The sequence below is a fragment of the Staurois parvus genome, unplaced genomic scaffold (assembly GCF_062004578.1).
Source record: "Staurois parvus isolate SC_StPar_1 unplaced genomic scaffold, SC_StPar_1.0 ptg000011l, whole genome shotgun sequence".
NCBI classification, from domain to species: domain Eukaryota; kingdom Metazoa; phylum Chordata; class Amphibia; order Anura; family Ranidae; genus Staurois; species Staurois parvus.
The window spans coordinates 857,729-874,178 of record NW_028317807.1 but is presented as its reverse complement, the minus strand read 5'-3'; the positions used below and the strand labels follow the sequence as shown (position 1 = coordinate 874,178).

The 16,450-nt window shown below is 38.8% G+C and overlaps 1 protein-coding gene across 2 annotated transcripts in view; it reads left to right on the top strand.

The window, feature by feature from the left end:
- COL3A1 (collagen type III alpha 1 chain) overlaps nucleotides 1-16,450 on the top strand; it is a 126,984-nt gene that overhangs the window by 7,986 nt on the left and 102,548 nt on the right. The window contains exon 2 of one of the 2 annotated variants that reach the window (XM_089670019.1): nucleotides 16,039-16,235. In XM_089670019.1, coding sequence (XP_089526145.1) covers nucleotides 16,039-16,235 — 197 coding nt within the window. Of the gene's footprint in view, nucleotides 1-16,035; nucleotides 16,236-16,450 lie in introns of both variants that reach the window. The other variant, XM_089670012.1, reaches the window with a different exon arrangement.

Here is a 16,450-nt window from a genome sequence, read left to right as displayed (position 1 = left end):
TTTTCTCTTGGTGTTAGGAAAACTTGTCAGGAGGGATTCATGCTGATAGCAGAGGAATGAGGCTGCAGACAGAAATAACACTTAGTGTTATGGATTGAGACAATTCCACACTATAGAGGGATATGCTTTGTTCATATGTCATGGCTGAGGTTTACAACTACTTTAACAGACCAAAAGATAGCATATAAGAGACTTTTATTGTTGGGGTTTACATGCATTTTAAGAGAAACAACACACATTTGAGGTGGATGAGGGAATCTCTCCCGATGTGGTCTTGTATTCTGAGAGTGGGGAGCCTTCCCCTCCATAAATAATATAATGAGAAGTGTTGCTGGCTATAGCTGGCGGCACTGATCTCTCAGGAAAACCCAACAAGTTGATCGATAAATGGACTTGTGTACAACAAGCTTGCCTATACATGGATAACAATTCAGCCAATCCCTGCTGAACTGACTAAATTTCAATCCATTTATGGATGGTTTAAATCCATTTTTGCATGATTCAATGTAGGGGCAGGTACAGACACAGCTTTTCTAAGTTCAGTTATTAGGCGTATAAAACATCAATCATTGCAGTGATGTAGTCAATAAAAAAACATGAAATGCATCTAGTGTATCAGTCCTATAAATTACCCAGCACATGAGTACTCTAGGACTGGGAGAGCATGGAACAGAACTGGGTCTGCTGTATACACATGTGCTGACAAGGAACTTGTTGACAGGAGCAATGAGCAAAGGGATTATCCCATCAGTATGCTGCTGCTACTTCAAAGACACAGGCTGAGGGCGAGAAGGAGACCAGGATGTGTTGCAGGACTATATTTTAGAAAAGTCAGGTCACTAGACTGACTTTGCTGTTGACAGAGCTGTGTAAATCTCAGGGCTGCAGAAACAGGAAAACACATCCCTTTTCTGTTAAACAGCTCCTACAACTATAAATGTGTATTAAGCTGTTTTCTTGGAATTTGACTTTCAGGTAAGATAAAAGTTGTCACTGATCACATTTCCAGATTTCTCACATATATACTTACCTCTATGCTGCAGCTTCCCATGCCTGCTCTTAGCCTGAGAACTGAGTGATCATATAACCACTGATTGCTCAATTCTGAGTCGGTTCAGAGCGGAGAACAGTGACATTCATTGGAGAACTGTGGCATTCATTGGAGCACCATACTGGGGAGAGGGAAAACACAGCTTGATTTGGTTCTCAGGATCACACTGAGAGGTAGAGCCAGCTGTCAATCAGGCAGCTGGTTCGATCCCAACAATATTTCAGTGCCTGGAGTGGCTCTGTCACATCAGCTGATAGCGGGTTATAGCACGCTGTCAGCTGACTTTGGGTAAGTGCACTCCTGTGACCCACAAGAGAAAAATGGACAAAAAAAGCTTTGTCTGTACTTCTCTTTTAATTCTTATCTAATATGTAAAGACAGGGGAAACTAATGACTGGAAATCAAATGTCTTAGGATGCTCAGTGCCATGCAACTGACAGCAGCCAGCAAGAACCGGCAATCGTGCTCTTATAAGGGATAATTGTGTGTTGGTTCTTTTTTTGTTAATTGGTATGTGATTTTCCCACATCAAACGCTGACATGATTCATGGAAAAAAGGACAATGAAAGTGATCAGAATGATGCTCGTTTTCCAACATTGTTACTTGTAAAACATTCAGCTCTGGAGAATGCAGCCTCTATGAAGGAACTGTTCACATTATACCATCTGGTTACAGATCATTTTGCAAATAGGAGCAATTATGACTTGGAAGAATGTCTTTGCATTTCAGCATTTCTACTAACATGAAACACTGTGACATCAAGTAATTAAAACCAAATATGTTTCACACAAAAAAAAAAAAAAATGTGAAAACCATTTTGATTTGTAAAGATTACTAATGGTTTAAAGGGAACATCATATGACTCTATTTGCCTTTGTCATCTGAAATGGTTTGTTTACATTTAAACTGTGTCCATGTTTTAGTTTTGGATAGAATAAAGAGTTAGAACAGCTGTCATGTTTTTATAGCTGTCTACTTGCCCAATAGAGGATTCACTCTCTCTGTCACCGAAACTGGAATAGAGGGAAGATCCTTCAATTGGCATACTTTCTCCAGCAACAACTGTCTAAAGGACATTCTCTTCACTTCCTTTTGTGTTGACACACTGGGATACAGATGGCAAAACATTTGAGAGGGCTTTTAACCATTTCCTTTCTATACCTAAATGAAAAAAATATATACTATATATCTAAATTTCAAATATCTAAAGTCCAAAGCAGCCCAAGCACAGTCAATGTCCCAGAGGCTATCCTCATGATCCAGGACACTGAGCAGTATTTCCATGAGTGGATTAGTGCCTATTTATTATAGTTCTATTGCAAAAGCTGAGGGCGCTAGGTGTTGGCCACCTCTAACACCTCTGCAGCCACCTTTCAGACCTGAATGCTGAGGTGGTGTAAGTGCCATAAATGTTTTACAGAATCACTATGAAGTTTATTTTACTCCATCTAACACCAACGATGTTGCTAATTTTTTCTTAGTGACACCAATGACATGACCATTATCTGTTTAGAGTAGGACTGAATTTGTTTAAAATATTTTAAACTAGGGGAAAAGGTGCAACACTACAAGCCCTATGATTTGAAGCCACATATAACTTTAATCACTCCCACTTTATTGGTCTATGTCCTTATGTGTCCAATGAGCTTTTGTCTTCTTATACATAAGTGTCCCTGTTAAACATTTTAAACTGTTGGCAATTATGTATTTTTGCAAGGAGTCGCAATATTGATGGCAGCATTCAGATATACAAAAGAAGTACTTACAGACTCTGAACATCATAAATCAAGGATTCTCAAAGTTTCCAAACAAAGAGAAGAGCCAGTTCACTGTCCTTCACACTTAAAGGAGGTCATACTGTAACCAACAGTAGGAGAACAGGCTCAGTGATCAGTGGCAGTAAAAATATTACCTAGCGCCTGAAATCAGTGGGAAGAGTCATGGCACCCCATTATCAGTGTTAAAGAGACAAATTGTGCCCCACCATTGATATTAGGCAGAGAAACTAGGGTTGATCTACTAAATGAAAATAGGCTTTTCACTCTGCAAAGGAAGTTGCACTGTGCAAAGAATTTTTACCCAAAGCCCAGTGAATGTGGTGCAATTTCACTTTGCAAAAACAAATAGTATTTTTGATTACACATGTGTTGGTGATGATAGTCAGCAGAGCTTCACCTCATTCGTCAAGCTCTAGGGAAGATTCCCTTGTAAATGGGCAACTTCCATGTTGCAGGGGACTTGACTATCAGCATTGTCAATGCTGATTACACAAGTCTGTAACTCTTCAATCAGCAGCCACCCAAATCTAGCACCACTCCCTGATTGTGTATTGATAGCACTGCCTCTATTGCTGAAACCCACCCACTGTGAGCTGCAGTGTCTGGGAGCAGAACCAGGCGAGACATAAATAGATGACGATTTGTCTCCTTCGGGTGTGGTAGAGGAAGTTTTGTGTTTAGATTATGAGGTTTGTGCATAGTATAGCAACTAGACTTGGGACTATTTTAGACTGTCACAAAGGAGCATTTAGTTGTACTTTATGTTCATTAAAACACAATATTCCATTTTTAAATCCCTGCAGTTGTGACCATTGGGACAGATTTTAGTGTATGTGTGTGTTGTATAGCTTAAGCTGGATATGTATGAGCAAATCATGTTCAGCGTTAATAAATCCAGACCTGACATCCTTGCTACATCCTTAGGGGTTCGGAGCCAGCAAGCAAGCTTTAAACTTTAGTTAAATGGGCTCATTGTCTGTTTTCTGTCAACTTGACAATGAAAAACAGAAGATAAGTCAGGCTGTAGACATTTGTTAACTGTAATATGGAGCATTGACTTTGGACATGAAATTTTGGCAATGTTTACTGAAAGTGAATGCCTTAAAGATTAGCTAAGAAACCACTTCCATTTTCCATAATTTATGCCCTTGAACAATGTTTGTGTTAGAATTAAACCAGAAAGTTATGCCTTAACTCCTTTGAATCTCACTGCCTTTCCAACAAAGTTATTTAAGCAGAATTCAAGCACACAAAATAATTATACTTTAAGAAAAAATTACTATTATATTGCTACATAGCTAATTAATACTATTAAAGTAGATTTAAGCCCTAACTGGATGGCATTTAGTTTGCTAAAGTCTGTCTTTAACAATTGTGTTTTTTTATTAATACTGTTTTTACTTTTTTCCCCATCTTTTTTGCACATCAGAGATGCTGATTACCTTCAGCCTTTGTTTTATGTATTTGCTGTCTGCATGCACTCCTTCCAGAACTGGATGCACAGGTCTTGATAATGACAATGAATGACCATGCCCTAAAAGTGTGTACCATCATGGGTCCTGGGATGATAATGCAGTAGCACAGTTTAGAGACAGTCTCACCGCATAACAGGAAGTGTCTAAACAAAGACTTTCCTTGCAAGATTGCCAGGATTTTTAGAAAGCTGCAGATTTCAAATTATTAAAAGAAACTGGTAAAATTACATTAATGTTTTTATTCTTGTGTCGGATTTTAGCTATTGGGTTGAGATCTGCTTTAAAGCTCAGCTTCATATATTTTTTTCTTTATAAAATTGCGCGCCTATGGCTGTTTTTTAAAAAAGTTTCAAAGCACTACTCTTTCCACAATTTAGCACTATCCTTTGTGCCCTCCAAAGTTGCCAAAGAAGTTGGCGTCCTTTGGCTTTTATTGGCAAACACAAATCTAGCTTCAGTCTGGGTTCACATATATGCATGTTGAAATCGCAATGCGATTCAGGGTTGCAATTGTGTGTGAAATGTCTTGCATTTTAATGGGAATTTAGTACTGTTGCGATCAGGGGCGGACTGACAACTCATGGGGCCCCCGGGCAATAGAGGATCATGGGGCCCCTGTGTCCTTGCCCACACTCAAACCACACCCAAAAAAAACCTATGAAAGGTACCAGGAGCATCTCATGGGGCCCCCTACTGACCCTGGGCCCTCGGGCAGTGCCCAAGTGCCTGAATGGTTAGTCCGCCCCTGGTTGCGATTTTCAATCTGCCTTCATATGCTAAAAATGCTGTCCATCCTCTTCTCTACAAAACTGCCTCCGATGCACTTCTATGCAAAATTATCTTCTAGCCACTTCTATGCAAATCTGTCTTCTAGCCACTTCTATGCAAAACTGCCTTTCAGCCACTTCTATGCAAAACAGGCAAAGAATTGTATCCTATGTGAACAGTTATCTCATTATACTCTAAGAACTGCAAGTTTGGAATGCATCGCTCCAAACTCGCATAGGACCTTTTTTAAAACTTCACTCAAAATGCCCTGCATGTGGATTGCATCTGTGTGAACCACCTTCATAGGAACACTAACTAACTGGCCTGTCATGCAAATCTGTGCATTTGAAAATGCATCCCAATGTGTGAACCAGAGCTCAGAAACCAGTTAGCTGCCTTACTTATGGATGGGGGTCTCCAAATCTTTTTTGTCTCAAGTGAACTTTTAACTGGTCATTTATCTCTTACTACGAAGATGTGGGTTGTAAAAACAAAACCTAAAAGCCAATATCTTAGTTGCCAGTAGGAGTGTTTTGTCCTATAGACAAGCTGAGACAGTCTTAAAAAAGAACAAACACCATCTGGTGCTTTCCCTGTTAGTGGCTATACAAAGAAATGAAGTGGTAAAATTTGATTATTTCATGAGTCTTTCCATCTAACTTAATTTCAAGGGCAGCTACAACCTTTTTTTGTGAAAGCTTAAAGCTGACTGAAGAAAAACATTTTTTTTAATTTATGGATTGACTTGGAAAGAAAAATGTTCCTGTCAAGTTTTATTGCTGTCCATGACCCCATTTCACCTCTCTTCCTAACCCTGTGAGAGCAGGGCAAACGATTAGGGAAGTATTTGTCATAGGGACAGGAAGACATACAGAGTTTTGTTTGTATTCTCTGTCCCTATTGGGGAGATTTTCCATAACTACCCGATAATGTCCCAATATTTCTTTATCAGGGAAGCCGTTTGAATTGAAAAACAAATATCTATAGCATAATTGTAGTGGAAATAAGTCACATCCAGAATGAAAAAGTGTAATAAAATATTATTTTACAGTTTACTTATATTTTTCCCTATTTGGCAAAGTAGTGAGTTAATTTTACTCTGGGGACCCATCAAGAGGATTTTGTTAATCTTTTAAGTGGATGTAGCTCCCAAGCTGTCTTTGGTGCTTGGCGATACTTGATACTTCTGAACTTGGGGGAACATGTGACACTCCCTTTCCCTTGAGTGGTCAGTGCCTGAGCAGCCAGTTACAAATTTGGACTGCCTTAAAATAGGGGCCTGCACATCCCGTGTAAAATCTGACTAAGCCAAAACTTTTACAAGACTTTGGGGCGCTCTTTCAGCAGACTGGGGTAGCAGGAGAGCAAATGGGAGGTAAGGGAACTTACAGTAAAGTACAGCTTTTTTTTGTCTAGTACGGATAAAGTACAGGTTTCTATTAAAGTAGATGTTCAGGCCACTTGGTATGAACAGGTAAGATACGATTTTCATCTCAGAACCATGTGGCCATAGGTGTTTAAGAATATATCTGAGCAGGAATAGCTTGAAGAAACAGAAAATTCCTCTACTGATCTACAGTAAATGTATACTAACAGATATATACAGCACTTACAGGTATATGACAATGAATATAAATAAGAAAAAGTACACTTACTGCATCGATACCAGTTTAGACATGGTTATTTGCAGTGCAAGAACAAGGCTCTCTGGCACCAATAGTAAAAATGCCAAATATGCCCCTATCTCCTCCAAGCTGAGATGAATTTTCACATCTACATGTACCGTGGTCAAGACAGGGTGTTGAAATGACAGGCACGGTTTACTTGCCCTAGTGTTACAACCTTTTTTTGGAAAACTGGAATTGGAATGGCATTTCAACTTCAATGAGCTTAAGTCCCAATGAGTATGGTGAAACAAAACCAGAATTTTTGTTAACAGTATGGTAGCCAAAATATGTTTTCTATTTTGAAACTAACATAGTTTATAACCTATCATCAACTGTGCAAATGTAATTTTGTTATTGTCCACTTTGGGAACCTATTTTGAATAGCCTCACCCTAGTCACCACAGGACAGAGGAAAAGTAAGTTTCCATTTGAGTATCGCTTGTGTGGCATAATACGATGCATAGAAATAGCCATCACCTGACACAAACAGCAGGAAACAATGGCTCCCACTGCCTCAGTAAAGTAAGTGAGACCAGGAAGCTAGGGGAAAGAAGAGCTGCAGACAGGCACAGCGCTTGATTGAATGAGGGCTCAGGTAAGTAAAAGGAGGGTTAGGGTGTGATATTGATGCCAAAACATTATTTACCTTAATGCAAGGAATGTATTAAGGTAAAACTTGTTAAGGCTTTAGAACCACTTTAAACTACACTGTCAGAGAGCAGTGAAGCACTGTCTTGCCATTATATACAATAGGGATTCGCTTTGGGTTCAGGTCAAACCTAGACTGTTTACAGGCTGGAGAACTACCATACAAACTGGCCATATTTATCCCGTTCACCTATGAGAATCCCTGATTGCTATAAACAAACCCACCAGAGATCTGTCATTTAGTGGTAGCAGCACTAAAAAGGCAAGAAGAAGAAATAGTTACTGATCATCAGTTTGGTTGGGAATATAAAGCAATTCCCCAGGCAGCCCATTATTCTAGAGTGAATTTGTTTCCAAATGGAGCACATTTAGGACAGTTGTCATCTTTCCAAACAACTTGAAATATGTATTTGAAAAGTAATGTACCTCCAAACTGTATAGGTAATATTATGTACTCAGGCAAGAAAGGCTGGTAACTATAAATTACACATTGAACAGTACTATTAAATAGCTGTGCAAGATGGTAGAATGGAAAAACTTGTAAAATAATTTTAATTCAGTATGTTGTGTTCAGCGTAGCTTTGATCTGTTTTGTGCTTTCTGTTACTGAACGTGTGCCAACTATATCAAACATCAATAAAAAGCAGAGGTTTGATCATAACTCAGCTTGTTTTATATAACTCTGCCCCATGTGTCTGTTGGCAATGCAGCACTGATATAAATCAACTTTCTTCAAAAAATTGTGCTCCAGATAATAACCTCAGAATGTTTCATTCTACCTAAAATATGCACTTTATTTTAAAAGTAGTGTTTCAGATTTATACATGTGAGTCTTGGAAAAAATCAGCAAGTAAATGTTCTAAATCTAAATTGCAATACAAGATGGGGGACTGGCTGGAGAACAATAAATCAATTTAGTTGTATCTATATCAGTCAAATATTTGTAATGGACTGAACTTGGGATCCAAAAAAGTTTTGGGTATGTACTGGGATTCTTTAATTATCTTAACAGCTATTACTAAATCCCAAACGTGGGGCTCATTCATTGAAGGGTTATTAGTGTACTGCTATCAGGTTTGCTGTCCATGACTTCATGACAATGTTATCACCAATACTAGTAAAGGGAGATCCTCCCTGTTAGGCTCCAGCCACAAATAAAAACCTGACAGAGGTTCTAACCCTTACCTACTCCCTCAAAAACGAATATAAGTTTTGGCTGGTGTTAGGCTTTGAAACAAAATTTACAGATATGCCATGGGCATAGTTAATACTTGCTGAGCCTTTATAAAGTATACTGTATCTTCATGCGGGACCAGGATCCTCTGTGATGGCTGGAAACATGTTCAAGTCATCTCTACTAAAGGTGGAGATTACCATTCAGGCATAGCCATGGATTGACTGATTGGGCCTGAGCAACTGTTACATGAAGTCCCTTTGGCAAAGACAATAGCATGACTGCTGGAAAAGCCTGAAGAGTTAAGATGTCATAGGGAAAGGTAGGCCTATATTATATTTACTCATATAATAAAACAGGGCTGTAAAATATCTAAGATGTCATTTTAAATATAGCTTAATGTTAACATTTTTGCAATATTCTATTGAATTTAGACTGCTGTTGGGTATGTATGTACACATGATAGATGACCAATGTGGGGTGAAATCTGCTCCAGAAGTGATTTAGCACAAGGGTAATGGTGTAAAAATATTTAACCCTACTCCCCCTTGACATCATTGTAGTATGCTTCCTTATTAGGTGATATCCTATAGGAACTACAGTACTTCCTTCATTAAACATTAAAGTAGTTGTAAGCCCTTATATATAACTAGCGAAGTGACTGGCCTCAGGTGACACATAGAGATGAAACAAATTCCCCTACATAAGTTGTACCTGTCTATCTGCAGTCTTGTATTCTATACATCTGTTGAAAGTACTGAATTTATAAAGTTTGCAGAGCTGTCAAGAAAAAAGGGGGCAGAAAGCTGAAGTAACATTCTGCAGAGCTCAGTGAGGAGAGCTCTGGGAGCTGATTGGAGGGAAGGGGGACAAACCTCTCCACACAGCTCACTGGAACAGAGCTGAGGCTGTAAATCTGGTGGAGTTCCCTCCCCTGTCACCATTTTTCTCTTTTTGTCAGGAAAACTTGTCAGAAGTGATTTATGCTAATAACAGAGGAACCAAGCAGCAGACAGAACTGAGTGCTCTTAATTGAGACAAATACACACTATAGATGCTTATGCTTTGTTCATATTTCATGTTTGAGGTTTACAACCACTTTAATGTCATACAGGGTCTAATGACCAGAGGTCCCCCATCTAGCAGGGAAAAGAGTGAAGGCCTCCTGGTTTGGGGATTACTGGAATGAACTAGTAAATGGTCCTTTTGGACAATGTTGAAATCTGAAAATTCAGCACTACTTCATAATTCAAAGATTCCCAATGGGCTGTCTTTGTCCTAAAGTGTAACTTCAGCAATCACATCACAAAACACTTGAGAATCCCATGCTGTTTCCTAAAACACTATGGGAGATGAATACCCCTCTACAAATATTGCCTCTCTCAAATATAAGTTTTCCAATGCCAGTATAACTGGGGAAAGTTTTTCATTAGTATCACATGGAATTATTTTTGGTTCAGATTTATTATGCTAATGCCATAAATTGAAAATCCATTCACATTCAAATAACTGGGCATATGCAGCACAAAGAGAGGAAATGTCATCTTTCTTGCCATTTCATTCATAACATCCAAATGTAATTTTGGGGCGGCAGTATACATTAAATACAATTTAATCCTCAGCCTCTCAATTTGCAAAAACAGCTGGTTTTAGCTACACATCCGCCCCTATAATTATATATCACTGTGCCAATATGTTCTCATGAATACATTTAACAACTATTTAGGACCCTTTGTTTAATGTGTCTGTGCAACGTATGCTGCATTGTGCCATAACATTCTGACAAATAATCCCCATCTGCACATAATAATCATACACTAAATAAACTAAATCAGCGCAGATGTATAAACCCCAAAGTAAAATTATTCCACAGTGAAAAATCTGCCAAAACAGCACTTTTTCCATATTTAGGCAACTGATATCTCATTTCAGTTAAGTTCAAATCAGGTATGCTATTTATTAGCTCCAGATGTGCAAAACGAGTTGCAACTCTGCCATCTTCTGGAAAAATGGCTGTAGTGCAGTGGTTAGTTAATTATGTAATTCCAAAGCTGGATTCAATATCAATAATCTCAAGAGAACAGTCTTTCCCATGTTACATAGCTTCGATTACAAAAAATTTACAGTGAAATAAAACTACAGTTTTGTCCTAAGTTCATTGGCTGTCATTTAGTCATATATCCATATAGTCACTATTATATATTTGTCTATATTTGTATATGAGCAAAACCTTTATTTTAATTTTGCATATAGTATGGAAGAGTATGACATGAATGATGTTGTATATCCAAGTACAGCCATGCACAGCTATCCATGTCGATAGGCAGATGCAGCACCTGGACTTCCCGGGTTGGGGGAAATATGCTGTAAATATGTGGTATAGGTTTAGGCATCCATGTCCATCATGATCAAAGTTTCTATTCCCATACAACTGACATAATTGGAAGACATGTTTTGGGGGGGTTGTATTTTTTTGGGGGTTTTTTTTATGCTAGAGTTGATGAAAAATCAAGCTCCAGGTTCAAAAATCCCAAAGTCACATAGCAAATCCAGTAGGCTACAATCTTTTTCTTGTATGCAAACATTATAATAAAAAGATCTACAAATGTTAATGTTTTAAATGTAAATGTGTGTTGAAATCATATTTTAAATCTTGGAGTAGTCTCGCTCATAAAATATGTTGGTCAGGTGGCATAAGTGACTACTTGTCTCATGCATATTGAACTCTCACCACCATTCAGTATAGAAACATTGTCCTGAGACTATTGTAATACAACCCAAAATATCATTTAGAGAAACATTTGGTTTGTACACTGTTGCATTAAAATGAATATGAATTGCAGCATCAGCCTAAAGCTGTGGTCCATGTTCACATCTCCGTTTATCTCCACCAAACCCAAAAACGAGGGCGGACCATAGGAGTAATGTGGTTCACAAGGTCATTGGGTTTGTTTATCCAGTGTGTGCATGATCTAGGAGGAATTATTCAATATCAGCAGGGCTTTTTTTCTCAGAGAATAGGTGAAGGACCTCACCCCTTGACTCTGCTTCTACCCACCTGTTCTTTAGTTCCACCCCCTACCCACCTTCCAGTACTGCCCTTTTAGTGAATACAGAACCAAGTATCATTTTTTTATGCTAAATAATTTATATGGAATTTGTTAATAACAATAAAAGCAGTAAAATAAAACAATAGACCCTCCCCAGCAACAACGGAGCTCCCATCAGCCAGCAACAATAGACTCCACCGTCAACAGTAGATCCCTCCCATCAACAATTGACATCGCCCATCAACATAAGACCCACTCCAGCAACAATAGATCCGTCAACAGCATCAATAGACCTCCTCAGCACAATAGACCCCTCCCCCACATAATAGATCCCGTCCAGCAACAATAAACCCACAGCAGCCAGCATAAACAGACCTCCCAGCACCCCCTTGCCATTACATATATTCAGTGCTAAAGGTACCAGAACTGCGTTCCCCCACATTCCCGCTGAAAAAAAGCCCTGAGTATCACGCATACTTCATTGGTTTCTTATTGGTACTAAATTATGTTTATCAGTAATCCCAGTTTTTACCTTGCTTACTTTTAGGACTTAAATTAGTTTACATGCTGGGATTAGTACAGTTCCTGCTATAATTCTGGGTTGCTCAAATGTAAACATTGCAGATCTCAGCGGCCTTAGTGCTAAGGACGTGTTTGCACCCCTCCCCCCTGGCCATTAACAAAATGAAGCCTGGGCTATGTGTTTTGAGAGTGGCAGGCCCAAAATGTTGTTTGCATTAATCCCAGCGGCCCAGAAAACCAGTGGGAGCTGTACTAAGTCCAAAATGTAAACAAGCATATTTGCTGGATGCAGAGGAACCCTGCATGATAGGAAATTGCTTTTGAGGCAAAGGAATGTTTAATATAAAATATATTGTTTCCAATATTGTTCCATTTTATTTTGTTGTCCCATAACAAGAAACATCTATTAGAGCATATAAACTGCTTCTAACACTCCAATAGGGATTCTTTGCTGTAGTTCATTGGAATCATGAACAGAAACATATCAAGGGTAACATATTGCTAAGTAACACTTCTTCAAAGCCTTAGACTTTGAAGTCATTATGTGAATTCTGAAACCGAAAAGTTGCAATTTCAGGCAAAATGACTCTTTCTGTCAAGATTTATCACTTAGCGATATCCAAAAGGTTGTTCCAGTACAATAGGGATTTTCTCCTGTTTGATCTGAGAGTAGGTTAAAGCTGAACTCCAAGAATTATTTTTTTTTTAAACTTAAAATGGTCCAACTGGGCTACATCTTATTATTCATATTTCAACTTTGCAGGGCTACTGTGAATGCAGAAATTCACTTTATTTGCCTTCATGCAGGCAGAGCCAATCTCTTCTGATTGCTCCTTGCCATCTCTATAATGAACACAGATATTCGCCCAGTCAGCATCTCCACCATTCAGATTAGAGCAGATGACATCATGATCTCCACTTTTTTCCAATCAGAGAACATCTTACATTCAGTGAAAAAAAAATACATTCTCTGAACAGTGGTGCCGAGTGAGCGACTTTTCTGTGCTCAGTACACAGAGGGCAAGTTGTTCCTGCAGCGCCCAGCGTTTTTTTGCTGAATTGCGTTTATGTATATTGCGTCATCACATTTAGGCAACGCTCTTATGTGTATTATTTGAATTTAGCTGGTTTCACCTGTATAGAAGCAGCAGCCTATTTATAGGTTTATCTAAATGGTTGTATCCATTGTCGGGTGTGCATTCTGAGCACCTGCACTTGCTCTTATTATTGGCACTAAAGACATTATTTTTCACTATTAAGATTTTTTGCTGAGTTGCATTTATGCATAATGTTTCATTACATTTAGGCAGCGTTCTTATATGTATCATTAGAATTTAGCAGGTTTTTATCTGTATAGAGGCAGCAGCCTATTAGCAGGTTTGCCTAATGTTTGTATTCATTGTTGGGTGCGAGTTACCTACCTAATTACCTAGGCGCGAGTTAATTATTACATATTGTCTCCTGCAATTAGCTGAAGGCGGGCTAAAATCTGATGTCAGTTGATGTCACTCAGCCAATTCAGAATCTGGAGAGATCCCTACTTTAATGTCGGGATCCACTCACATGCCTAATCAGCAGCTGGGCTTCCTGAGCCTCTCAGTGAACTGCTGAGAGCCTGAGCCAGCTGCTCCTTCCCCCTCCACAGGCCAGATCTCCAATGAGTGCTGGAGGGGCAGAACAGAGAGCTGGTGATTGAAAGTCACCAATTCTCTGATCAGTGAAGACTGAAAAGAGTGATCAGTGGTCTTAGAGGTGGCAGGGGACAGATGCAGCATCCACCTTTGATTTTTTTTTATTTCTTAAATCCCACACTTCTCTTTTAAATAAAGGGTAATATATCTAATAGATAAACAGACAGCATGACAATACCCACTCTTCACTGTATCCAGAACTAAAAAACGTTTTAACTGGAGGTTATCTTACAATTTGTTTGCTATTTCGTAAATAGGATGTGACTAGAACTCCATTCAAGAATTTGTTCTATTTTGTATTTTGATATACAGTAGAGTACACATGGGTTAGTACCCCAATCAGCATTACATTATCCTATTTCTCCATTACAGAGCATTCCCTTCCTAAAGCAAGGAGACAAAAATCCCACATTTGACAGCTGTCCTTGGTAAAGGAGACCCCATTGCAATCCAACACCTGTACGCCTGTGTGGTGACAACTGAAAAATAGAGAATGCCCCCTCACTTTCTATCCCAGTGGCAATGATCAGCATGATAAATAGTGAGGAAGAATCTTCCCAGCCAGGACACAGACAGAGATAAAAACCTGACAGAGGTTCTAAGCCTTTTTCACACCTCTTTAATTGTGACAGCATATGTCATTTCTAGATCTATTGAGCTATTTTCATGAGAAATACTTCCTAAATGAGGAATGGCATTCCCTGGTCTCAAAAGCATACGCAGAACTTTGAAATGAACAATTAGATTGCTGGCTGTTTGATGTATGGTTTCTCTTATTCGCATATTTTAATATATAATAAAACAAGTTCTTTTTTTTTAAGAAAGTGAGCTATTTATACCTTTGTTAACAAACATTCCATTGCATAATTTGATGTGCTTTGTGGATAGTTAAATTTACCTTTGGCTTTTTGACAAGCAACACCGTAATTCAATGAAGAGTACAATTTGTTATTACAGTATTTTATTAACACCTCATAAAAATCATCTTGTTCTGATGTGACTATAGCAGAGTCAGTTGTGAGTGGATGCTATTAGATATAGATCAAACTCCAACCGCTAAATTCTCATATAATCTTGAACGGCATCTCAGTGTCTTGTGGCCACTCAGCCTTGAAGCCAAGTGGCGACATATTTGCATACCAAAAGTAAACAAACATGTGCTGAGAGCGCACACCCTGCGAGCTCCGGGCACATTTAGCAGAGCCTTATGAAAAGGTCCCGATCACTATTTGCGATGGGGACTTTTGCGATCATGTGACCACTGTGACAGGCCAGCCAATTATGGCGGTCACATGACCCTAAACCACCCCCTTGCCTCCTGGCGTCACAAACCCTTTAAAGGCCCGTGAGGCGCCGAAGCCAAGGGGTTAAAAAAATGACATTTTTAGATATGCAACTATCATTAAAATAAAACATAGTAATCCTGCCACAAAGGTCCTTGTACAGGTACATCCTTTTATGGGATGGCAAAGTCTTCTCTGGCTCTCAATTGCTCTCCATTTTTTTTTCAGCCTGTCATATGTGCTTCCAGTGGAGGCTATAATGGAGCTTTATTGCACACGCATGTTACACCTTTGTCACTATCAGAAAGTACACCCAAAAGAGCTGTCATTCTTTTCAGCTAGTCTAGTTATTCAACAATACTTCAAATTTGTCAAAGACTAAAAGAAATGCTGCAGTGTTCCAACATTTAGCCAAGTTTGTCATATATATATAATATGCCATGTGGTACACAGCCCTCATCCAAATCCATCAACAATATGAATAACCAGAGGTTACACAGTGCTGTTTACTATGCTACTGGAGTATAAACTATTGAATGCTATTGGTGGATACATATTATAGACAGGGGTGGATGAGTGCTGTACAGTCTTGTGATTGCCACACTTCTGCCTCACTGAATAACCAGCTTTGACAGATGAGCAAAATGCCAATGTATCTTTAGCAGATGGTAATTCAATATGACTATGTATCTCTATGTGTTTTCTCCAGCTTAAAGGAGGCCTAAAACAGACATTTGACTGAAGTGTGTAACTATAGATGGAAATAGGGTGTGAAATCAGAGGCAATTACCATACTGTTTTTCCTGGTGGTAAAAAATGTTAATTATTGAGATCAAGCATTTTGGAATAAGGGAATGTTTAATCACTGTCTGATAATTAAAAAATCTTGCCAATTTCTTGACTTGTTCCCAATTTACTTTCCTATAGTAGAATTGGGAGCATGTACTCATCTTGGACAAGTTTACGCCGACAGGGATGTCTGGAAACCAGAACCTTGCCAAATCTGTGTTTGTGACACTGGGGCCGTTTTGTGTGATGAAATCCTGTGTGATGACACCGACCCAGATTGTGAAAACCCTGAGATTCCATTTGGAGAGTGCTGCCCAATATGTCCATCACCTCCAAGTGTAAGTATCATTCAAAGAAGATCTGTACTGAAAGTACCAGGTAAACCTTCATTGATGACTTTCTGAAACTACTAGCTGCTTGCCTGTCAAATTACAAAGAAAAAAATATAACGAACAGGAATTTTGACTTAAAGTGGAATTTTATGAAAAAATAAAACATGGACGAATGGGCAGGATTTTTAATGCAGAAAAGGCATACTATGTCTCTTCTGCAT